The 25903-nt window shown below is 43.3% G+C and overlaps 1 protein-coding gene across 3 annotated transcripts; it reads left to right on the forward strand.

Moving 5' to 3' along the window:
• The first annotated feature begins 65 nt into the window (after nucleotides 1–65).
• On the forward strand, nucleotides 66–17925 carry dapk2b (death-associated protein kinase 2b). Of its 3 annotated transcripts, XM_037106661.1 has the most exons (12): nucleotides 107–267; nucleotides 834–971; nucleotides 8160–8381; nucleotides 9454–9592; nucleotides 11237–11366; nucleotides 11466–11514; nucleotides 11607–11633; nucleotides 11739–11891; nucleotides 13360–13405; nucleotides 15828–15917; nucleotides 16014–16094; nucleotides 16938–17925. In XM_037106661.1, exons 2-12 carry the CDS (start codon nucleotides 895–897, stop codon nucleotides 17013–17015), a joined length of 1092 nt encoding a protein of 363 aa, XP_036962556.1. In that variant the 5' UTR covers nucleotides 107–267; nucleotides 834–894; the 3' UTR covers nucleotides 17016–17925. The 3 variants fall into 3 exon arrangements, with proteins under 3 accessions (XP_036962555.1, XP_036962554.1, XP_036962556.1); XM_037106660.1 differs by lacking the exons at nucleotides 15828–15917; nucleotides 16014–16094; nucleotides 16938–17925 and adding an exon at nucleotides 14136–15661 and having other exon boundaries at nucleotides 66–267; nucleotides 831–971; XM_037106659.1 differs by lacking the exons at nucleotides 15828–15917; nucleotides 16014–16094; nucleotides 16938–17925 and adding an exon at nucleotides 14136–15661 and having other exon boundaries at nucleotides 68–267.
• Nucleotides 17926–25903: the final 7978 nt, after the last annotated feature.

Below are 25903 nucleotides of genomic sequence, written 5' to 3' on the forward strand. Positions count from 1 at the left end.
TTCCTTAAAACGCGTAGAATAAACTCCAGTCTCATCTTTATTGATAGCCGGCCTACTCTCTCTAGCTGCAGTTTCATAATAGAGCCATCAGGGGGAGGGACTTGTGAGGACACAAAAGCCTGATGGTTGCTGCCACAAGTGACAGAAAACAACAGGGAGGCTGAGGGAGCAGTGTGTGTGTGTGTGTGTGTATGTGTGTGTGTGAGCTCATACATGAGGAGAGCGGAGCAGCTGTAGAAGAAGTTTACCATCAGCTGTGACAAGAAGGTAAGACAGTAAAAGTCTTGGTCGCTGTCAGTGTTGTTGAGCCAGTGAAGTGAGACAGGAAGTTTGTGGTATTTAAAGTTTTCGCAGAAGTTTGTTGTCTTCACAGTTCATGTTCACTCTTACAGTGTTCGATTAACTGCTGTTTTTATGTTTTTAATTCTAATTTAGAGACGCAGAAATTGTTTTTTTCTAGTGCTGCCAATGTTTAACCAGACAGAGTGTTTCATAACAGGGGCACATTTCACAGATAGACTGCCCTAATTAGCCCAAAAGCTCTTTTTCTTTTTAATTTCTAATCCTGTTATAATCACACAAACACTGTTGCACTGCTCGGCTTGGCACAGTTCTGCCCATTACAACTTTAAAGCCAATAATCAGCATTTGGATGAGGAGGAAGACAGGCTCAGACTTATTTATTTCCTATGCCATTATGTCAAGCTATAGTGCATAGGCTGCCTCGGCAGTGAAAGTCTGAGATGGAATGCTTTACAGCAAGCTGGAACATGTAGTTAACTTTGCCACGGCTCCAGTCAGATATGAGCAGAAACACCTCTTTGTATCAGCAGGGTTGGACTCGCGGAGAGGAGTCTTCAAGCGGTGCGCATCAAGGAGAGAGAAACCACGTCAATGAAGACACCTGGCATGGCGGTGTTCAAGCAACAGAATGTGGAGGATTTCTATGAAATTGGAGAAGTGCTGGGGAGGTGAGTATTTATTTCTCAAAGCCGTCTAATGAAGGGAGTACAGAGTCGCAGATGTCTAATTGCAGCTCACAGAAAGTGATCCTCTTCCACTTTTTTTTTTTTTTATGTGTGAGTCAGGGTGTGATTCAGCTCTCTGCTACCCGGCATGCCTCTTGACGCAGTGGTCCCCGGTGTGTACGTAGGTATGCAAACAGCTGGCCTGTTTAAGCTTGAAACGGGGAGTGTCGCTGTGTTGAAGTAGGCTGAAGTTTACAGCGGGAGATAGGGTTTCAAAGGTAAACGCACTCCAAGGAAACAAGCCGTGTCTGGGCCACAATGTGTGTGAGAGTCAGATATGATTGTTTCTGCTGTTGGTAAAGAGCTGATTCTGGGTGGTGCATCAATATGTTGAGGAATGTTAATCAGGCCCGTGCAGAGCAGACGTCAAGGAAACCAGCTCCCATGGGGAAATACATTAAAGGAAGTTGGCCAGGTGCAATATGGATTTGAGGAAGCTGCAAATCCATCTTTGCACGGAAGGGCAGCTCGGGCATGTGCAGCACTCGCTAACAGATAGAGAGGGCGTGAAGGGAAAGCATATGACCTCTAACCTTTCACTGCTGGGCTGCATATACACCATGTCCAAGTATTCACTCGTCAATTTAGTGTTGCAGCTTCTTTGACACACCCTGACAGGACGAACTAAAAGCCCACTGTTGAAATGGATGCATGTTACATCGAGGATTCCTCGTATATTTTGCCTCGAATGAAAGGATATTATTTGAAAAAACTGGTAATCCACTTAGATGAAGGCAGGTGCCATTTTTCAAATCTGGCAGCCTTTGTAAGTTGCATCTTATGGTTCATTAAAGGAGCACTATGTAGTTTTTGGGTAAGAAATTTGAATTGCATTTGAATCAGAAGAGAAAGATTGTCATATACAAACAGTTTTCACGACTAAATAAACTGAATAAACAAACTGACCTTTGTTGTTTTACTTTGTTTATATGTGGCGGACCCTGCCACCTTTTTTTATCTTCCATTTGTGCTCTGGGGCCCTTATTTTTGTCTGATAACAGCTTGTTTATTCAGTTATGGTAAAAGTAAATATCTCTGATTTGTATTAGCTCCTTAATATTGTAAGTTATTGGTTTAAATTACTAGTCTGCCCCTTTAATGTTAATAAATCACGTGGCAATGCTTTATAGATCAGTTATAAGACCTTAATAACAACAGCTTTATAATGGCTTAGATTGTTACTCTATAAATACATGCATTACTTACTTCTCATAAACAGTGAGTGAACAATTAACTTATAGAACTGTAGAACCTTTAGAACCCTATAACTATAATAATTACTTTTGAAAAGATTAATGAAGCATTTAGTTATAATAATAAAAAACTTACAAAACCTGTTTTGTAAGCACCTTATTGGAAAGTAATCCTGGTGAAAGTTTCAGTTTTTTTTTTATACATTTACATATCAGTGAAATTTCCATATTTTTGATTTTTTTCCCATACCAGACTCTCCAGCTCAGAACACACAGACTGCGCAACAACATAAGCACATTTCCACAATATTCTTACTTAAAACAACAGAGTGCAGAGTATCCTTTGTTGCTTTGAATGCATTGAATCTCATTCTACATCAACATCTAAAAGCCCCCTGCTCGTGTTCTGTGTGAAGAGAGGTGTGGGCATGTGTTGTTTAAACACTGACAATATCACTGAGCTGTGGTTTGCAAACATGTTGCTTGAGAAGACAACTCGGTTTGTGATGTGAGCTCGGTACGTGTTGAGCACCAACATCACGACAAAAACTCTGTTGTGGATGAAAGCCGCAGATGTTCGCAACCGGAAGCAAGAAAGTCATTTTCAATCAGAAGGTGTCTGAGAATTTGTGTCAGCTTTGTCCTGAGTGCTTGGGGGACGCAGCCCACCCCGCCCACGGTTTTTGAGAGCCTCTTGGGTTCAGACCTCTCCACCATGCACCACAACGGAAGAGTTACTCAATCGTCCTCTCGAGAGGGTGGGGGAAATTTAATGAGGGGGGCCCATGAAGTGATCTGTGATGTTCTGTGCTCTCTGGAACTGTTGCGCCATTCGCCACAGGAAAGTCAATTAATCATACTGTCCACCCCCTATGGACGGATCTTAATGTCACGGGGCCCCACGCAGTTGTACTCAATGTTTCTTTCCACTGGTGACGTGGAAGAGTTTTTGGTAAACCTATCTGCAAAACAAGCCTTTGCTTGAGATGTGAGGAATTTACTGACAACTTATACTGTCTTGCGATCTGAGTGATGAGACTGACGATGACATACAGTAGGATGTATCTCAGTGTGAGACCACAGCTGCCACCTGCCCTCCCGCGAGACCGGTGAAACTGTGGCGAGCTGTTGCGCAAGTGACCGTCACGGCAAGGCGGAGGAAGGAAGGACTTCTGAGCAGATGGTAGAAGCCTACCTGTCAACAACTGATTCATTCTTGGTCATAACACCCTAGACCTTTTTACCCAATGCCCTTACTACCACTTTTGTGAGATACATTGGTGGTCATCAGACACTAATTGAATGAATCTGTGTTAGTCATCATCAAGCAATGTCAGAAATTCACAGGATACGCCGTTGGATGGGAAGTTCCATTGTCTTTGCGTGTCTGAACAGAAATAAATGGCTTGTAAACTTCCTCCTCATTTTGAAATCTTGATATGAACCCTCACTTGCTGCTCGTCCCTTTGTACAGAAAGTTGTGAGTCTGTAGTATTTTAGCAGCGTGACTCTGTGTGATGGCAGAGTCGGACATTCAGGTTCTCCAGAGGATGAATCCAAATGACTTTGGCGATTCTCAGATTTTTCCTCCATACCACCATGAGACTGACATGTATGGTTCTTAGTGGCTCTAACACATCCTCATACCTAAATGACTGGCTAGCTGTCTCCCTAAATGACGTGTTTGTAATCGTTCCCAAAACAATATAGTTGTATTGTATCAGCAGTGGACCGTACCATACGTTTGTCATGCGATTGCAGTTTCCTTAGGTTTAGGCATGAAAAGTCCTTGGTTAGTTTAGGAAGACATTGTGGTCTGGGCTGAAATCTCTACGTTTCGACTGTGAATCCTGATGAGGACAAACTGTTTTCTGGAAATGTCTCAACAACTATTGGATGGACACTTTCGATGGACTATTGAAAGTGATCATTTTAACCCAAACGCTGATCTTTCTTTCCCTGTATCTCTGTGTCAGCCTTAACATATCTTAACCATGGCATTGTCACATTATGAAATATTATTGCGGTAGACCACAAACAGGTGTGTGTTATCACAGCAGGTTCAAACTCGTTCACAACCTTACAAATCTCAGAACTTTCCCATCAGCCGTAATGGCAGGCTACTTTGTGTACTGTGCTAATTAGCGAATGTTGGCATCCTAACATGCTAAGATTGAAATGGTGAACACGGTAAGCATTGAATACCTGTCAAACATCAGCATGTTAGCGGTATCCTTACGAGCATGTGCGCATTTTAAAGTTATCATTTATCTGAAAGCACCACTGTCTCGACACTCAGCACATCCACACAGAGCTGATTTCATGGCCCCAGACTATTAAATTACTCCGATGTCTGCTTCCATCCAAATGCAGGGAGACTGAAAAGGTCACATTACACCACACTTGTTATGCAGAGTATTTCCAAATATGCCTCCGGGCACTGCCATATTTGTAACATCTATGAAACACTCTGCAGGTTTGTTCAGAGGGTTACGAATCAGAGACATGTTTCAGTCTGGGGAGGATGCAGGGAGGGCAGCGATGCACACTGTAAGGCCTCCGCACACTTGATGTGTTGAAGTGAAAAGAGCTGACAGTCGCGAGGCAGACAGGTGCTGCTGATGAGCGCAGCAGAGTGCCAGAATTCCTCCAAAGGGATTTACTGTACATGATGTATCTATAGCAGGGTCAGCGGGCACGCATGTTCGAGGAGCAGGACGAGGCTGTGAGCAGTCGGCTCTGAGGAGCACACATTCCTGCTGGTGAGTGGGTGAAAAATGTGTTTATTCAGTGCAGCATGACGGAGGGAACTCCATGGTGACCTCTTGTACACACCCGGAGTTCCCGTTTGATGGGGGGCCGGCACTGGACTGCTTCGAAACGAAGTGGGAATCTAGAGTACCCTGAACACAGCACGAGCATAAAATGTTGAGATAAAGCTACATAAATGAATCGACTGGTTAATCAAAAGAAAACAGGTTGTGGATTACTTTTATTATCAATGAATCGTTTCAGTCATGTTTTTTTAAAGCAAAAATGTGAAACATCTGCTGGTGTCTTTGAGTTTTGGACTCTTGGTTGGACACAAAGCAATTTGAAGATGACTCTTCGATGAAACAGACGAATCGAATGACGGATCAATCAGGGTTAACTGCTCTATTCAGGATATTTCATATAACAGCAGATAGAGCGGCACACCAATTGTGTGGTTGGGTTTTCAAGAAATTGTTGGACCCGGTGTGATCGGCTGCTTACACCAGATAATAAAACAGAACATATATTATCCGGTGATGAGTCATTTTGAAATAAAAAAAAACTGAGCTGTTTCTTCTTCACATTCGATTACAGATGCTGAGGGTGGGAAGGGGACAGGGCTCGGCCAATTATGAATCTGTCCGTCTTTGTTCCGCCGCCCCAGAGGTTGTTCAGCCGAGAAATGTGTTTAAGTATTGGGCCGGCGCCACTTGTCGTCCACAGCATTCCTCCAACCTTGGCTGTGGATAATGACCTTCAGCTGTTGGAAGTGGAAACTCTGTGGGGAGATGGTACTCTCAGCCCCACCGGCCAGCTTAGAGCTAATACAGCCGGCACGCCTGGCCCGCTGTGGAATACCACTCCCAGCATCGCAGCTACAGTAACAACACTCAAGCTGAAGCCCTTTGCTCTGACTCTCGTGTTGTGCATCAAGGAGAGGAGCGATTCTGTTCTGTCTTGCAGTCTTGTAGCTGCTCTCCTTCCATGTGACAGGTCCTCCCCTCGGGGGGCGAACTTTCACGCCTGTTTTTCCAAGTGGAATTCATTGAGTGACTTACCCTCCTCTTCGGTTCACACATTATCGTAGCCATCTCTAACAGGGTCAGCCTTTCAGGGATGTCTCAGGGGTGGAACTGTCCTGTGAATAGAACGGAGAGAGGGAGCGTTTGAGATGCGGCGCCGCAGCGCCTCGTCCGCCGTGTTTTCATGCTGTCTCTGGAGACGATTGTTACAACATGTAACTCCCGCCCCTTCTCTCTGTCTTCTTCTCCTGCGTTCTCTGTTGGGACACGTTCATCACCAATATTGTGTTCGGGTTTTTGGTGCCCCGATATGAAGCAAATTAGCTCAGTTATAACTTCCTGTTGGATTTGTGGTTGCACAAAAAACATTCCTTATTCCTTTTAATGCAATCCAACACGAACTCAAGCCCCTGTAAGCTTGTGAGGCCGCTAATCTCGTTCCTATTCAGACTGTGTCGAAGAAATGCTGAATTAAATATTTGCGGCCAGAGTTTGCAGTGCCGCTGTGCTCGATTGTGTAATATTGCGAAAACATTTTGTCCCTGCAGTGTAGTCACTGAAGGTCTTGTTTTTGAGAGAGTACACCTCGGTGAAAGTTGTTTTTGTTGTTTTTGAGTGAGCCAACTTAAGAAAAATGTCAGTGGAGCTGGTCTGAGGACAGGGGACAGGGTGTGCCTCGGAATGAGCAAACTGGCTCAATGTTCCCCGCAACTGAAGAGACTTTGAACCACAAAGACGACTACTTATGTGTTTAATCCATGTATTTGTTTTGTTAGTAGCTGGAGCTAGTAGTAGAAAGTGTTAAACTGCTCAGTGTGGATGAGAGGGAGCAGGAGCAGCTCTTCATCCAGCAGCTTCTCCACCTCGGCCCAGCAGGCTTTTCCCTTCTCCCCAGCAGCAGCAGTGGAGAGGTGGCAGGTGGAGAACGAGCCTGTGGATCGGGGCGCTATTCTTAGCCCACTAGACGCTGTGATGATAGTGGACACGGGCTGGACAGCCTCTCGCAGCCACCCTGGAATCTCTGTGTGGACAGTTATGTTGTGGAAACGTACGAAAAGCCTGCCAGTTATTATCTGTTTCCTTTCTCTTGCGCTCGCTCTTTCGCAATGTCCTAAAAATACACGAGCTGTGAGGAGTTTGGCGGTGGTAAATTTTGTGGGGCTCAGTCACGCCGGCCACTGTTCTGTTCAGCACCGCTCGGCTGAATGTTCCTCTTCTGTCTTGTCAAAGATAACGTTTCATCCTCCCCACTCACTCAGACGCTCTCTGCCAGCGTCGGTGACTGAGAGGCTTGTTTTTCGGCGGTCTGAATGCATGTACGGGTGGGCCGGTCACCCACAGCAGCAGGAAGCGTGTAAATTAGACAGAGTGGCAGCAGCAGCGCTTAGTCAGGCCCGAGATTATAAGTGCCCAGTCTGATAATGAAGCCGTGGAGACTCGCAACGTATATTTAACTTGGTGACGCTGCTGGAACACGCTCTTGTACATCTTATTCGGTCTGTCAGTGGGTCAATTATGAATGAAGTGACTCTGTAGTTACGTTTGAGGAGAGTGACAGTGAAGGAATGTGTTTACCAGCGGAGTCACCCCATTCCTGAGATATAAAATGACCATATTGGGTTAGTATGGCTCAGGATTTAAACTCGTTATGAAGATGCCACGACCACGTGTCACCAGGCTGCAGCATGAGACACAACAGCACATTGAGAATGAAACAATAATCCACAGAGAACATGGTCACGAAGCCACACCTCTGTTGTGAAATATTCAGAGTTTTGGGGACTGATCTCTCGAAAAAGGATGGCTGGAAATTTGGCAGGAATGTTGCTGCCCCAGTGGGAGGACAGCCGCTCTGTCCACACTGCTGGCTTGTCTGATTGTTCTCTGTCTGGCTGGGAAACAGGAAGTGATGGACTGTGCCTTAATATTTCAGCCGGGTTTTCGACACGTGGCTTCCTCCCTGACGTCCGTCTTCACCCGTGGCCTCATCCTGTTGCTAACTGTTAAGACTTTTTTCTATCTTGAGAAACGAGGCCTATAACACACATAACACACACGAGAGATGACCAAACTTTACATAAATATATATATGATAAAATCTGTCATTAGGATGTAGCCGTTAAATGATTAACATGTTGTGTTTCCTTCTTTTGTCTCTGCAGCGGGCAGTTTGCGATCGTCAAACGCTGTATAGACAAGAGTACAGGCATCGAATATGCAGCCAAGTTCATCAAGAAGCGGCAGAGTCGGGCCAGCAGGCGCGGCGTGAGGAGAGAGGAGATCGAGCGGGAGGTGGACATCCTGCAGCAGATCACGCACCCCAACATCGTCGCGCTGCACGACGTGTACGAGAACCGCACAGATGTGGTGCTCATCCTCGAACTGTGAGTCACTGCAGCACACCACAACATCTGCACCAGATGAACTTTCTACTCCACTACCTTTAGTTACGATCACATTTTCAGTTACCAGTTCTCTAAACCTTTGAGGAAGTGTATGATATCTCCAGATGTCCAGGTGTGTTGATTTTGAATGTGTTATGTAATTTAACTATTTTAAACTATTTGAAGGCAATAGTTTGAAAATGCATCGCCACAAAGCTGATTTCAGTGAGGGAACATAACAAAGTACATTAAAGCACTGTACCTAAGTACAATTTACAGGTACTTGTACTTTACTTGAGTATTTCCATATTCTTCTACAGGCAAAAATTGCATTTATACTTACCTTATCTTAAGACATCCAAATACATGCACAGAAGACTTTTGCATTTCCCCTGAGGCCACTTTGCACACAGCTCACGGCATTTTGTCTCGATCAAAAACCATGATGTCAGCATATCAGAGATCACTCATGTCATGTTCTGATCTGCAAACTTGTGTCTGTGTACACAGATTGTTTGTTGAACCTGTGTTTGCTGAAAGGCCTTCTGCAATGCAGGGTCACGTGTGCTGGAGAGAACCGAGCTGTGTCAATAAGGCTTGTGTTGAAAAAAAGGGGGCCTCAGAGGACCCCGTCTGGGTCCAGTGAGTGCCTGGGAACATGGAAGGGCACAATTAGGACTAAAAGCGAGCTCGGTCCGATCAGAACTGACTGACAGAACAGTTCCTGTTTGACGCAGGGCGACACACTGCGCGTCAATCGGTCCATTATGTTTTTCTTTGTACGAGCATGAAAAGAACATTGAGTTTATGGGCCACCAGCTGCTCGGAGGGCACTTTATACCACTTTTCAGCAGCTTTACAAGATCGTTATAATGAAAAGGTTGACAGCATGATTCATAGGCTGACTCAAGGCTGACCTAAATAGCACAAACAAACATATCTAAGGCATCCCGAACCCCTGCATCCAAATCCTGAGAACTCACTTTAGATAACGTTTAAGAGAGCCATTGCTCCAGATTATCAGTGTGCAGGATGAGTCTCTGACTGTGTGTGTGTGTCTGTGTGTGTGCAGGGTATCTGGAGGAGAGCTGTTCGATTTCTTGGCTCAGAAGGAGTCTCTCAGCGAGGAGGAGGCCACTCAGTTTATCAAGCAGATCCTCGACGGAGTCCACTATCTCCACTCCAAGAGGATCACGCATTTCGATCTGAAGGTACAGAACGCTCCCGTCTACGCATGTAAATCTATATTTGTCTCGCGATGACTTCTTTACCTCCACAGCTCCAGATCTTGTGCGTTCACTTTAGGTCGGCTTTAATGTCAAATATATATAGCAGGTGTCTAATGTTCGTGCTGGTAGAGTTTCTCTATTCTGATTCGCACATCCTTCCTGTTTTCTGTGGCTGGAGTCCAGGCTCTCAGATACAGACACCACAAGGTTATCTGCTCACTTTCAGAGAGCAGCGTCTCCCACGCTGCACTCTTGATTGTCACCGTCCTGTGTTTCTGTGCAGCCACGGCTCTTGTTCACTCCTGGCGCTCGTTCACTTTGGCAATTAAGGAAAAAACTTAAGTTTGCCTAACATTTTCGGTCAAATCAGAAAGCTAAGAAAATGTCAAAGAAAATGTGACCCAGACTGGGTGCGACAGAGCTCGTGACCCCTGCCTACTTATTAGCTTTATCAAAAAGTGGGACATTTTAAGAAATGATCTTATTTGCTTTCTTGCTGCTTATCAGATGAAAGGACTGATACAGCTTAGTCTGCATGCTCGCTTCATAAACCCAATCTGACACTTCGGAGTTTTCTTTCCTGTCAATGTGTAGCGCCTCGTGTGCAAGCGCTTGTCGTCAACAGTGACAATGTTAGAGATGATGACAGATACCACTGCAACACTACGTCCCTTAATATAAGACTTAGAAACAAAGGTTACTAGCTAGCAGTAAGCTAAATAAGCACACACAAACACCTCGCTCCTCTCCGCTCTGCTCACATGTGCTCAATTATTTTCGTTAATTCACCCGTCTGGCTACAGTCGCCACATTTAGCTCGGGACACCATTTCACCTGTTCATGAGACATTGACTGCTCTTGGCGCTTCGACCAACCGAAAGGGCATGTTCCACCAGCACTCCGTGTTTACAAATGGTCCAGTTTAATCAGAGCAGCTATTCGCGAACGCGCCCTTAATATGAGCTCCTGCTAGCAGCTGGCTAACTTTACTGTTGCTTAGCGCAAAGAGCAAAAACAGCAAGCAACAATCCACTGAGCAGTTCCTCTAAAGCTCATTGATTAACACGCTGCAACTTTTATTATTTTATTTCCCGGCTATTTCTTGGTCTGGACCAACTTACCATAGTCTTTTGTGATTGCCTAGTCTTCATTCCTGACCAAGAAATGGTCCGGCACATTACGCCTTTAAAATGGCGATTTGTCTCTTTCACATCGTGGCTTTTTTGTAGGGATTGAACAGACCGGACATAATGTGTTAATTAGCGAGCTTAGCGTAGCTTTGGAGGTGCTGAAGATTTTGTTACTATTGGACAGAGCCGGGCCCGCTGTTCCTACTGTGTCCAGTCTTTGTGCTAACTGTTAGCAGGAGCTTCATATCATGCGAGACATACGATATGACATCAATGTCCTCATCCGACTCACAGCAAGCGCTCAATTACCTTTTAATGTTTCACACTAATAATGACCTTTGTGATTGTTTTTCTTAAATGCTTACGCACAAGAGGGCTTTAACCAGGTAACTTGTTTTGCTCAACATTGATTACGTATCTCTCAATCTTGGTGTTCGAGGACATTCGCTGACCAAAGTGCCTCTCTCTTTCTGTGTGTTGTTCTTTTTGTATTCAGCCTGAAAATATAATGCTGCTGGACAGGAATGTTCCTCTACCCCGCATCAAACTCATAGACTTTGGCCTGGCGCACAAACTGGAAGCTGGGTCGGATTTCAAAAACATTTTCGGAACCCCCGAATTTGTCGGTAAGTGTTTTTGTGCGAGATTCTGTTTGCAGCGCGCGACATGTTAAGAGGAGGCTTGGCTGTGTTTGTGATGCCGGAGTGTGTGCTGTCTATTTTCAGCTCCGGAGATAGTCAACTATGAGCCACTGGGATTGGAGGCAGACATGTGGTAAGAGCCTTTAATTACCCCTGACTCTGCTGCCTTTCACACAACAGGCTGCAGTGCATAACTCCGGATTAACCTTGTGCTGTTTTTCACAGGAGCATTGGAGTCATCACATATATACTGTAAGTTGGAGCGATTCGTGCTTATTAAGGGGAATCTTAATGTACCAAAAGAGATTGTCGAGGACAGTGTTGGTGAGAGTGTGAAGACCTGTGCTGTCGTTTCAGTTTGAGCGGCGCGTCACCGTTCCTCGGTGACACGAAGCAGGAAACGCTGGGGAACATCTCGGCGATGAACTATGACTTCGACGAGGAGCTCTTCAGCAACACGAGCGAGCTGGCCAAGAGCTTCATCAGACAGCTCCTGGAGAAAGACACGAGGTAAAAAAAATAAAAAAGCTGACAAACAGCTGAAGGCCAAAGGTCAAGTCTGACAATTCCAGTACAAAGCCCGGCATTAGAGGTTTCGCTGCAATAAAGCTTAAGCGTATTAAATTCCCCACACCTGATCCAAATGAGAACGAAAGGCCGGCAGCCAGTCCACAGAAATCTAGAGCAAGGATTTAGGCACATTTGTTTTTGGTACACAATGTAACACACTTAATAAAATAAGCTAGAATAAACATTATTAATACTGTGAACCACAAGAAAAAAAAAAAACTGCTTAACACTTGTCTTGGACCGTGCAATCATGTTCTGATAGTTTAAAGGAACTGTCAACCTCACCCAAGATCACAAACGCATATTTTTTTGTGTCAACTTTAGTTTATCCATCTAGATTGTTGATCCGTCCATCTAGAAGTCTGTCTGCTCTGGAATAGAACTAGATGGCACTTGGCCTGCAATGCTCAAAGAAACTAAGACTAATATATCTGAAAAAACTCAACGGCAATGAAAACAAATGACCTTGTCACTCACAATAATCCACAGACCTTGTTGTGAACAGTTCCATACACGCACCATTTTATTTCTCACCAACGTCATTCCACCATCTCCTCCAGCGCTGTAACATGAGCTAGCTTAGCGAGCTAGCCTCTCACCGCAGCCAGAAACACATATTTGACTCTCCGCGACCGTCTTTATGATATAAGCCTCCTCCTCATTACAGCCTTTTAATGGGTTTTCTAACAAGTGTGTGACAGGGTAGCTGTTTCCGCCTGCTTCCGTTATTAAAGTTAGGTAAGCTAACCAGCTGCTGGTTGTGGTGTCATCAGTTTTTCTCACGTAAATCTCAGCAAGACAGATGAGAAGCTAGCTAACTAAGCTAACTATCTTGCTAATGTTACAACTCAGCTCTTCAGTGTTTATATCCAATGCTGTCACGGGCACAAGCCTCTCATCCACACATAGATGCACGCCTCCTTCTGCGTAGTTATGCGGTGTGGTTACGTAGATAGTAAAAGTTCCCACATGAAACAAGGTCTGTGGATTATCTCAAGTAAGCGAGCCATGATTTGAAAAGTGACTTTGCCGCCAATATTTTCAAATATATGCTTTTTTGGTGCTTTGAGCAACACAAGCCGAGAGCCCTGTAGTAACACTGAGAAGGCAGACATGTCTCCAAAATTCAGCAGCTCACACCAAAACAATCCAGATGGTGGATAAGTAGCTCTACGGCAAGATATATCTATTTCTGTCCTCGTGGTGAACTGTCCCTTTAACATGTGCTTCCATTCGAATGTACCTCCAGGAAACCGAATATTCCTGTGAAAGCTGTCTGAGCGTATTCCTGAGAGAGTCACGTCCTAAAGCACGACTGCTCACAATGCACCGCGTTCCGGGTCTATTTACTCAGCTGCATTCTCTCTCTCTCTCTCTCTCTCTCTCTCTCTCTCTCTCATCATTATAGAAAACGAATGACCATACAGGAAGCCCTCAATCATCACTGGATTAAGGTATGATTTATGCTTACTACAGCATGTTTTTCGTGTTCTCAATAACTGCTGCCTACATGTGAAATGGTGTTGAGTGCTCCACGTCAAAGGTAACTCACATTTTCTTATCAGGGAGGAAAAGCCGTCTTTAAACATGCCAAAAATACACCCACTAACTTTTTTTTTTTTTTTTTTACATTTGCCCTGGCTTGTTGAAAACATACTTCATCACATTACCGTACATTGTTTCCATCAGAGCACCACACCCATCTCTCTCGGGGAATACTTCTCTCACCCTCCACCTACACATCTCATACAGCTGTTTTCTGTCAGTCGTGACATTTTGTCCAGAAATCCAAGCGATCGAACTGATGCAACATCTCATTGTTGTCTAATTGTCATCTAATTGTTGTTTTTTAACGGCACGGACATTTAACCCACCCGTAATGTTGAAGGCGTCTGCTCCAACATTAGTCGCCGAGATGCATGCAAATGGTGTTTTGCTGTGGAGTCTGCGTCCCCCTCCGTCCGGATACGAGCATGAAGCCGGGAAGCATAACACACTCTCAACAGGAATGTTTGTGTGGCGCTCTTACCTGCCATGGCTTTCTTCGCTGTAGGGTCACACACTAATCCTACAGTGCCACATCTGCTGGAACATCTGCCACCATGTGTGTTTTCAAGATGCAACAATGAGACGGATTCTCACTCAGTGTCCCCCCCCCACCCTCCTCCACCCTTCTGTCTGAAGTCCTGTGGCCCCATGGAAGAGGACGCCGCTGTGCTTGAGGCGGAGAAGAAAGCGGAGCAGCTGCAGACAAGGCGTCTTAAGGAGTACACCATCCAGTCCCACTCCAGCATGCCCCAGAACAACACGTATGCCAACTTCGAGCGTTTCGCCCATGTGGTGGAGGACGTCAGTCTGATGGAGACGGGGCTGTCGGAGGTGGCAGGGGCCCACCACACCCTGCAGGGTGACATAGACGCACTGCTCTCCATCTACAACGACAAGGAGGCCTGGTACAAGGAGGAGAGCGAGACCACAAGGGAGCAGCTCTCCCAGGTCCGCTACGAGTTCCGTAAGGTGGAGGCCACGAGGAGGCTGCTGCAGGAGGACATGAAGGCCATAGACGCCAGTCTGGAGAGCATCAGCGGGAAGTACAGCCAGAGGCAGAGTCAGCTGGACGCGCTGAGGCAGGAGCTGAACTCTGAGCTGCAGTGGCTGCAGGAGGTGATGAGCTCTCTGCGCCCGGAAGGAGCCAACGGCAGCATCCTCAGCAGCAGTCTGAACATGGATGTGAAGCAGGCGCTGATGGAGCTGCTGCATCAGTCCTGCAGGAGGGAACTGTGTCCTGAGGCCGAGCAGCCGCTCACAGAGTCCGGCTGACGGATGAAGACACTTTTATTGATCTTACAAAGCTTTGATTTTTTAAATTTTTTTTTTAAAGGAGGCTGTTTAAATTCAAACAGTTTTTTTTTTTTTTCAATGAATGTATTTTTTAAATATATAACTGTGTAGTTTCATTATTCCAAATTTCTTTTTCTGTACAATACTTTAAATACTTAAATATATTCTAGGAAAAGGAGTTTGGAGAAATATGCAATAAGAAAATTCATAGCTAGTGGGCAGATATAGAGCATATTTCCCCAAATTTGTACGTATTATTTTAAGAAGCTTAATTTAGGCACAATTGGGGAATTATTCTAAAACTGACTTGAAGATTTAACTAGATTTATATATGCATATTGTTTGATTAAGCAGGTTAAGTAGATTGAATGAAGATTATTATCGATCATGAATGTTCTCACTGTGGTACGACCAGGAGATAACACAGGAATGATTTTTAATGGAATAAAAAAAATCATATTTTTTGATTGATTTATTTTTGAATTCCATTTTGTTTTTTTAAGACTGTATGAATGTTGTTGTATTTTTGCAATGGTTATCTATTTGTAAAGTTACATGTGTAGCGTTTCTTTTTATCACATTATTTTTCATCGACTCAACTATGCACTTTGACTAAAGGTTGAATTTACTTATTTATTTTTGAAACCTTTTTCGATTTCTTTCTTTGAGATGTTTCTATATGAGCCCACAGGAAAAAAACAGCATCTATGATAAGATCACGAGTGTTTAAAGACCTGTCATGCCCTTGTCTTTTTTAGCGTCTCATCAGATAAGCACGCACCTGTACGCGTTTTGACTTCCCATTTGGTGTGCACGCAGACATTTCTCACTGTCATCTCCGCACTGAAATAAACTTTCATCACTTGTTTCCCGCTGTGTCTTGTGATCTGAGCTTTTAGTGTATTTCCTGTTTCACCTCTGCATTGATTTCAGTCAGAAATAGACCAGTAACAGTTTTTGAACTTGTTTGCATATGTACGACATTAACGTGAGAGATACTTTTTTGCAATTTCATTCCTCATTGTGTCTCTGCAGCCTCTGAATCCCAGACAGGCCATGGTGAAGCGGTTGTCTGTGGTCAACTTGGAGAACTTTAGGAGACAGTATGCCAGACGCAGGTGGAAGGTAAAGTAAAGTCAGATTATCTCCCAAAAGCATGAAACATTGTTTGTTCTTTATCACTTTGGGGACTCATTCTCTTTGCTTCTATCTGTTCAACAGCTGTCGTTTAGAATCGTTGCTCTGTGCAACCACTTAACGCGGATCATGAAGAAGGGCAACAAGCTGCCTGAGCAGGACGGGGTAAGAGCTCACTGACGCTAACAGCAACAGCTCAACCTGGAAATGTCCCATATTTGCTATCTCGCTGGGGAGTTAGTCGAGAAGATGCCACTCTTGTGTCTGTATGCTAGATATGACGGTGCTGTCGGCAGTTGGCTAGCTTAGCTTAGCACGGCACAAAGACTGGAGACAAGGTCCATCAGCTAGCATGCAATATCTCTACCAGCCTGCCTACTGATTAACTCATATTTCCTTTGTTTATTCTGTACGTTCGAAAATGACAAGTTTAGGTTTCCCAGGGGTGTTGTTGTCACATTGAGGTGAGAGGGCACCAAATAGAGACTCTGGGAAATCCCTCCAAACAATCTAGAAATAGTACATAAAAAGTCAATATTTGTTTTAATGTTTCAGAATTAAGGTGCGCGTGTTTATGGATTTCGGACAGTCAGACAGAGCCAGGCGAGCTGTTTCACCCTGTGTCCTTTTGTGCTAAGCTAAACTGACTGGCTGATGGCTGAACTGTGCGAACTTGATATAAATCCTCCCAAAGTAACTCCAGCAGAAAAGCATATAAGTGTATTTGTCAAATGTCCAGCTATTTGTTTGCAGTAACAATGCAGTGTGTTAGCTACTATGTGACACACGCTGCATTGGACTCCTTACATGACGTGTCCAAGCTGGTGCTTTGGCGAGCAGCTAGTAATTCTGGACCCCACTTTCCAAAAAAAAAAAAAAAAAAAAACACAAAGTAAAGAAAATATTCCTCACATTTTGTTGGGGCCCTTATTACTGTCATCATCACCTGTCACAGCTGAAAACAATTTCACTGCTGCTGCTCAACTGAAACATTTTGATGATTTTCAGAGGGATTGTGAAAGTGACCAGGAAGAAGAAATCCTGAAGAGGAGGCCGAGGACCAGAAAGAGAAGCAGCACTTCCTGAGAGCAGCAGCCGGCTACAAGTGTGTCTGTTGCCGACGTTCCGGTTGCTAAACAGTGACTCTGCACCTTTTTTGACACACACTTTGCAGCTGTTACTTGTCTTAAGGACTTTAGCTACAGTATTTGTTTTGAGTGACGGCTGTGAAGGCAGCATTCCGATTGGCCAAGGTGACTTTGTCCGTTGCGGCGACCCACAAAAAAACAGCAGATCATCTGATAGTTTCTGCCCTTTTTTCCTAATTCGAGCAACTGTTTTCTGGCATGAGAAGATGTAACTGGATTGTTGTTGACAGGAACTGAGAAGCCAATGTTAGCACACACAAAAAAAGCATGTAGGCAGCTTCCTCTAATGATGGCAGTCTTAAAAGTCCCTCAGCTGTTGTTTAACAGGCGACTGTAGACTGGGAGTTAGTCTTTATATTGTGCGTGGCCGCATGCGGAGACTGATAAAAGTGCTCAGCTCTGCAGGATGACAAGATGGTAGCAGATCTTCATAACCAAATGTTTACATGTTGTTCTGCTTAACATACACTGTTTACCGTCCACCTCTGTACTCACCACATCAGGATGATTTACTATATTTAACACAGGATGTTGTTCATTACTGTTGCTCCTGTTCAGTAATGTGACAGTAATTCTTGTGTATACATAAAGACAGGAAAAATTTCTTTAAATATAAAAACAAGTTTCAGAGTTGAATATTTTGAAGCAAATGTTAGGTTCTGATATGCAGTATATTGATGAATTTATGGTTTAAACATATATGAATGTCGGCCAAATGTCTTAATTGCAGTTTTACTCGGCTCTTTTTAAAAAGGAGCATTCACGTCCTTTAAACACGCATACGCTTTCATTCTGTTCACTGTATGTACTGTAAATTGAAATTTTGTTTAATAAATTAATGAACGTGATTGTTTTTTTGTTTTTTTTTGCTTGTTAGTTTCCATAAAGTCATAAAATCAAGGACTCAAGGATTTCAATCGTCATCATATGATGTTGTTGTTGCATATTTAGTAGCCACCACAGGGGACTGTGAGGTGATGGTTATTTAGTTGGTGTCAGTATGAAAATCCTACACACTGGACCTTTGATGCAATCATTATAAAATGGCCCCTGTAACTTTGATCCTAAGGTGTGATTAGGAACATCTGTTGGTTTAGCAGTTTTAATCAGCATCCAGAAAACCCTCAGAGACCTTGTTTAGCACAAATCCCATTTATGTAATGTGCTGTTAAACAACATGATGTCGCAGGCCAATGCCTCAGTCAAACCAAAGTAAGATTATAAAAGACAGTCCATACATTATTAACTCTCTGAACATCAGTGAGCACTAAACTGTGGTTTCCCAGTAAACGGTCAATTACTCTGTTCCACAACAGTTTTGCTGTTTGGGCCCAGTTAGGCTGAAAGAGATTGGAGGGGATAAATTGACCTGAACTAAATAACAGTTTTGGCAGTGACACAATGTAGGCCAGTTCCTCACCGATGGTAAGAAAGGAATCATAATCGACAAGTGGGTCAGTCTGAAATCTGTAAGCCTGTTAGTGCCTCGGTGTCCCGTTGCTGAATTACTTCAGTCAGTCAAAACTGTGATTGTGACACTTTCACATTCATTCATGTTGAAAGTTTAATTTTTTCTCTGTGCTCACTGAAAATCTGATACAAAAAAGCAGGCTGATGAACATGATTTATGACATCAGAAATAGTTTGGAAGTCAATCTTTGTCTAATACTGTGGTACATGTGTAGAAGGAGCCTTTAATGTTCAGCACAAAAACACATTATTTTGTACACGTCATTGTACACAACATCAAGACTTTTATTCTCATGTGTGGGTCAAGAAACCAAAACAGCTGTATCTTACATTTCCCATAATGCAACATCAATTCAGAGTTCATTTTTCATACTTTCACACAGCAGGATACACAATATTAGATGGGAGAAGGGTTTATTTACCTACTGTTTTTCTCTAATGTATATAAAAATGTGTAGCTCTTCTATCAATAGATACATTTCTTACAATTAAGATAAAAACTTTTAAAGCTATTTAAATGTCTATGTTTTATTTACTTCAGCCTGTATTACTGAAATAAATACGTTTTACTCTATATAGCTGTCAGAGTGAAAGGGGACAACATCACACTGGTGACTTCATACATCTCAAGTCCTTATTAGAGGGTACACTTACAGTGATTTTACAGTAGAGTGATTAATGACAACCTGTGAGTTACTGGCAGCAGAAACAGCACGCCCCGGCCGTCTATCTCCAGGCTGGTGACTGTAAATATTTCAGCCACGTCTCACTGACACATGAGCTTTGAGTCCTTTGTAGCTTTGTCATTGGTAGAGAGTGAAACGACATGCCTTCCAGTCAGCCGTTACAGTTAGGTCTTAAGCATCTCGTGTAACAGAATCACAGCTGGTATGTCGGGATCAATTCTGTGGTGGACCAGCGACAGGGTTATGGGATCATGGGATTCCAGCAGACTTACGCTGGTATGATCCGATGGATGGGCCCTTCGCACAGACAAATAAGGAGTGCTGTCAGAAATTGGACGCTGTAACACAAAACCACATCATTCATCGAAAGGGACACAGACGTCTTTTTGAAGCGGTCACTGACTCAGTGATGTGTCAGGAGGCCAAACTATATGTGATGTGATGAGCAAGAAGTGGCTTAATCCATTTATTCAAATACTGAATAGTACTTCCATGATGTACATTTCCATGTTATGGAAGGCAGTTGTTGTACTGGATTACATTTATTTTAAAACGTTAGTTACTGGTGACTCTGCAGATTGAATCTGCTAATAGAAAAAAACATAAATCAGCTAATAAATGATAATATAATCGTAAATCAAGCTTCCAATCAGTGTATTAAAGTTATTAAAATTAGCACCAGTTGCAACATTAATGAGATGTACACATAAATGAATCAGTAATTATAATCAAATTGAAGTACATTTACTCAAGTATTGTACTTAAGTACAGTTTTGAGGAACTTGTACTTTACTTGAGTAATTCCATATTTTGCTATGTTATACTTCCATTCTGCCTTTTTTTCAACTACCACGTAACTGATAAGTTTAGTTACTAGTTGCTTTGCAGATAACAGCCTGTTTCAGAGCCAAAGCAGCACTTTAAACATTTTTTTAATTTTATTTTTACTCAAGTATTATTTGTATGGATGACTTTCACTTTCACCAAAGTAACATGATCATTTTTACTTTTACTCAAGGATGAATTCTGGGTACTTCACACAGCACTGTAAAATACTTTTGTTCTCTTACCTAAGAAGGATTTTGAATGCAAGACTTTTGAGTGACAGAGTGTTTTTACATTTAAGTGTTTCTACTTTTCCTCAAGTAAAAGATCTAAATATGACGTTCACCAGCTGTCAGTGACTGTCTGACTGAATGTCACTGTAAGGTGCCTGCAGGTAACTTTTGGTTACCATGGTGACATTTGACACTTAAAGGCAGCCTGATGTAAGCACACCAATAATCCATATATTGACTTTTTTCCAAATGTTAACCTCAGTGCTGTTGTTTCAGTGTTGGACCTCTGCTCAAAGTGAATTCTCATGTGTACATTCCCACCCTGCAGAGGCTCTGAGATCATTGCATGGGCCTGTTATGTGTGACTTTACTGTTGAAGAATTAAACTTTGGTCAGAGGGGAAAATGTGTTTGCCTTTCACAATGGTGCCACCTCCTGGGCAGGAGAAGGACGTGTGGAGTGAGATGTAAAAGAGCTGGTACAAGATTGTGAACAAAAAGAAAATACATATACTCACTCAGAAAGTATTACATCAGTATGTGCAAATTCCACAAATAAATCTTACTTTTAAAAGCATGCAGACAACAGGAACAAACAAAGCCTCATGAGCACATCAAGTCGACTTCACTGTATGCCTCTAATGTGCATTTACAGTATAAATATATGCTGTCTTCACGTGTAGAAAACAAAATATGAGACACTCTGTTCTTCATGGACTTCTGTATTTTCAGCAACCAGCCATATTTCACATGAATATTGTATAAATGAGTCTTGTGCAGATATTCTGTGTCTGATTTTTTACAGCAATGTGTGCAGTGACAAATGTCAACAACACATCTTCAGTAGCCCGCAGTGACTAAAAGTGCAAATTATTTTTTCTGTGGGCTCTTAATGCTTTTGTGCTCAGCGAACAAAGCCGTGAGAAGCTCTGATGGCGGCGGCGGCGGCTGTGTAACTCTGAGAGACAGACCTGAGGGCATTAATCATGGATGCCAGCCTCTCACTTTATCTGTGTGATCATTAGGCCATACTTGAGCATGATGATCACTCCCTGGAAATGAGCTCCAGGAGGCTTGCTTCCATTATTCATACCTACAAGAGCGCAGTCTGCCCCCTATTCTGGGAAATGAGACTTAATGAAGGGTGGCCATATTTAGGCTCAGTGCTCCTGATACGTCGTTATGTTACACTTCTTTGTTTGTGCTTTCAAACCCCCGCGGCTTCGTACCGAGAAACCTGCGTCCATGGTACCTGCGTGATTACGCCCACGGGAGGTGACAGGTGTTGCTCATTAGGATGCTGAGGATGACTATTATAGGCCCCTTTAAAGCAAAGCGTTACATTTGATTGGTTGACCTTCTCATCAAAGTACAGTAGTGTTTCGCAGCTATAAAGGCAACTGGATCTGACATAACAGGCGCCACGGATCCATGTGACAGTAATTCCGTCAGGCCTGTATAATGTTGTGCTGCATGATCTATTTTCATACGTAGTTCATCATGATAATCAACTGTCAATTTATTGCATATAAAACCAGTCACACTCTGTTTTAGAGCACAATCAGACGTAATAAGCTTGACTTGTTGTCAAATTAGGCAAAAACTAGAGGTGATATTGTATTCTAGACAGTTAACAAACACACTTATATTCTAAGTAAGCTTGTAAAATGTAACAAGCTGAACTTTGTATGAACTGAGAAAAAAGGAGACAATTGAAAACTTCTCTGTAAGTAAACTTGTCAGATTAGACACAATTATCATACATGAAAGTAATGCATCTCATAATTGGGTATTCTGTCTCCTGTAATAAATCACACATCTAGTTAATTCATTCATTCTCGTGGACTCAAACATTTCATTAGATGTGAACGGTCACATTGAACTTATGTAAAGGAAATAGATGGAAAATGTACGTGTAGTTTAAATAGTTAAAGTCACCCCTTAAAGCTGCTGTTAGCTTGGTAATCATTTAAGATCACTTCCTGCCTGGTTTTGCTGTGAGCAAACCCTCCTGAATGGTGAGGGCCATGAGACATAACAGCAAACAGTTGGATCCTCATTTCTTTAACCGCAAACAGACAGACGCCTCTTTTTGGAGTCCTGTGTCCTGACTGGATAAAGTGGGCAGGAGTACCAGGAAAGATAGTGAGTTTCTGAACAAACAATTTATAACAATGATTACTGTTGGAATACATGGCACTGTAAAAAAAAAAAAAAAAAAAAAAAGGAAAAAAATAAATATATCACTTACAGCAGTTTAATGAACGTGTTGTGGTCGGTTGATCCAAATGTATGTGCTTTAATCCAATTGTGCTCACTTTCATTTTCGTTACAAATGTAGGTACAGTATGACATTAGACTTTATTATTCCTAAAAATGGAAAAGGAGCTTAAGATAATGTAAACTACAATAAAAACTGAAATAGTACATGTTTTGGAAGATATTCTGCACCATGTTGTGTATATATGTTTACACCCAGAGGGACGCGGGGATTCCCAGATGTACTCGGCTAAACTGCCTCTTGTTTGTTCTTTCCCTGCACAGTTTGCGTCTTCCAGAAGGATCAAAAGCCCACAAGAATCAGTTCTGCTCCTCTGCTCCACGACTAAGTGCAGATAATTAGCTGGGAATGTGTGGACTGTTGTGGTGAGAGGGCTCGATGATGCCTCGCACGCGTAATTGGTCTCTGAGGCCCCCGACGTGTCCACGTCTAGAGAACCTGCGCGCAAATTAACCGGTGAAAAACGGAGCTTGTGTAAGATGTTGAATCGGTGACAGCTGACCACGTTGTCAGAGCATACTGAGTGGGCTGAATTTCATAATTAATTCAAAAAGTCCATGTCGATATACAGCTGAATTCCTATTAATCCTGAATTAATTACTTCACTTGGATTAAATGTTTAATTATCTCGTTCATGGCTCCCTCATTGTGAATTGCTCTGTACATGCTCCGTGAAGCGTTTGTCACTCGTATAATGGTCTTGACAAGTAATCATGTATGATTTAGCTTTTACATCGTGCTCGAGCCTTCGTGTCAGTTCCCACGTGCACGTACACCATGTGTGGGGAAAATCACCTGCTATCAGAACAAATACACCGAATCAATCCTGTTGGTAACACCTACTCAGAATAGCAACATTGCTCTTTGAACATTGTTCTTTCGCTTAAAAGGGCCGAGAGTAACCTATTGGAGAAGGCAAAATCAATCGCACTGTGCTGAATTGCGCAGAGGGCCACTGTCGGCGGCCATTTGGCTCCGGAGACCAGAACATCCCCGCTGCAATATGGGGAAGAAACAGCAGCCTCCCTCACACAGCATCGATCAATCCACGTCAATACCACGATGGATTAAACTATAAATAATAAATAACAAGCCATTAAAATGCATCTGTCTTGTTGTCCGTGCACCACGGCTGAGACAACAACCGACCAGACCTCCCCCGCTGTTGATGCAAACGCCCCAGAATCTCCCCAGCGAGAGGCAGCGATGAGCGTTTGATCATTTGTGTAACCTGCTCTTCAAATAATTGAGCGGGGGATATTTTGGGTTCACAGGTCTCTTAATTAAAGGTGCTCGGTCCTCTGACAGATGAGATCATTATCTCTGTTGGGTGTGAATGAGTCTGCCGCTGCACAGCTCATGATAACATTATGAGTCTGTCCCACGCGTTGATCAGATCTCACTGTGTGGCTGCCGTCGTTTGCAGAATGCCCTGAAACATGCTGCTCCTCTTCTCCTCCCGCTGCTCCAACAACCTGTGAATTATTGAGTGAGCCCGTGTTTTGTTTTGTTTTTTTTTCAGTTTTGTTTTTATCGATGCACTCCTCAGCGGAGAGGGAAGACGTAATGGATTTGATTTTCCTTGTGAATCCATTGGGCCTTTTATTTCATGAATTAAAAAAAAAAAATCATTGATCATTAATCTGACATTTGAGACTTGGGAGGTAATGAGAGCGATTATTAAACTCTGTCTGGGTCTGAGGATATGAGCAGGCAACCGTTGACCGTTGCATTACAGAAGCAGAGTCGACCATGAGGGGGAGAGGAGTGAGGCTTTCTGGGACTAAGTCTAAGGCAGTGGTACCCAAACCTTTTCAGCCGGTAGATAATGATGTTTTCAAGCTCCCGCAGCCCTCATCTTTTGCTTGCAGACCCCTTTAGAAAACATCTCTAACACTGTCTCTTCAGTGTGATATCTTGCTGAAAAAAAACAAATCAAATAAGGGGACAATCCACCATTACGGTGGGTCCAGCATGCATCCTTTTCCAAAATGTTCACTGTGAACGATTTTCTTATCATTGCTCCTCTGCACTACCTGACAACTCCATGTGAGCAAACAAAAACCTGAACATTTTCTGGCCAAGAAAACACATTAAACTGTTGAAGCCGAGGGCGAAACATTCCTCAACAAAGTTTCTTGTCTTTGTTTCGGTCGTCGTCACGTTTGCTGGAGATTCATCGTCTGCTTTATGTTTCCGTCCCAAGCTCGTCCGTGCTTTGCCAGCGGTGCTAACCATGCCTCGTTCATTTAGCCAAGTCGCAACCCCTGCTAAACTCCAGGCCGCCCCTCAGAGGTCGAACCACTTTTGATAACCAACCGACCTATCGCAGATACATCAGCACTGGATTGTATCTGAACGTAATGCAGAAAATGATGCTTGAGGTAACGTATGATTGTCACATGTATCAGCACATATCTGCCAATATCAGTCACCAATGCCAGGAACCTACACGTAAATCAGGATGCCATAAAGCTGCTCCCAACCAATCAGAAGAGCCGATCGATAGCGTGGAGGCTAACTTCGCTTGCCAAGAGGTTGCATGCGTCAGTAAAGGAGCCACCGCCTGTGAGAGAGAGGATGATGACGACAAGAGCCGAGACGCTCAACATGTGTTTCTGTGGAATGGAGAGAGAGCGCATGCGGTGGCGTGAGTGAAGCAGACCTGCAGAGGAGACGCAGCAGTTATCTGCCCTTCTTTCACTACCTGCAGCGACATGGAGAGGTTTTGTCTCACTTCTTGTATTTCTATTCTCATTTATCTCTGATTGGGTAGCTAACAGTCCTGAGATGAATTCTCATTTGCCTCCTTCTGTCTGGCAAGACTTGAGAAAATGAATTACATAGATACAGCATGTATAAATAACTGCAGCTGAGTGGAGCGCTGGCACCTTGGCTTTGATTCAACACCACACCGCCTTGTCATTTCACACTCAGCTGGAGCTCGAATTAATGCCAATTTACAATGAAAGGGTAGCTGCACAGAATGAAGCGCTATTTATTATTCCTTCCGGCTTTTTGCAACTGGAACCATGGACCTGTCCCCCGCCCCCCCTTCTTTTTCTCTCCCACTCGCCTTTGAATAGATGCAACAAAAGGCCCACATCTCTGCTTCTCCAGCAGTGATTAGCCTTTGTAGTTTTGGCCGCACACAGCCTGGACAAAACACTTGGATATCAATCAGTTCTGTAAAGCATAACCACTGTAGCCTTTAAAATGGGTAGAGGGTCGAGCAATTTGCTCAGCTGTGTGTTAAACTGTTTGAGATGCTCTAGAGTTAGCTGGTGACATTATTGACCGGTTAATTCTGGTACAATTTAAACAGATGAACA

This window comes from Acanthopagrus latus, chromosome 8 (genome assembly GCF_904848185.1).
Source record: "Acanthopagrus latus isolate v.2019 chromosome 8, fAcaLat1.1, whole genome shotgun sequence".
NCBI classification, from domain to species: domain Eukaryota; kingdom Metazoa; phylum Chordata; class Actinopteri; order Spariformes; family Sparidae; genus Acanthopagrus; species Acanthopagrus latus.

What these genes read in the sequence shown, in the direction of transcription:
- dapk2b (XM_037106660.1), top strand. Translation starts at nt 895, where the DNA reads ATGAAGACACCTGGCATGGCGGTGTTCAAGCAACAGAATGTGGAGGAT. An exon ending in GGATTGGAGGCAGACATGTG is followed by an intron (nt 11,515 to 11,606) that starts GTAAGAGCCTTT and finishes TGTTTTTCACAG; the next exon opens with GAGCATTGGAGTCATCACAT. An exon ending in TCAATCATCACTGGATTAAG is followed by an intron (nt 13,406 to 14,135) that starts GTATGATTTATG and finishes TTCTGTCTGAAG; the next exon opens with TCCTGTGGCCCCATGGAAGA.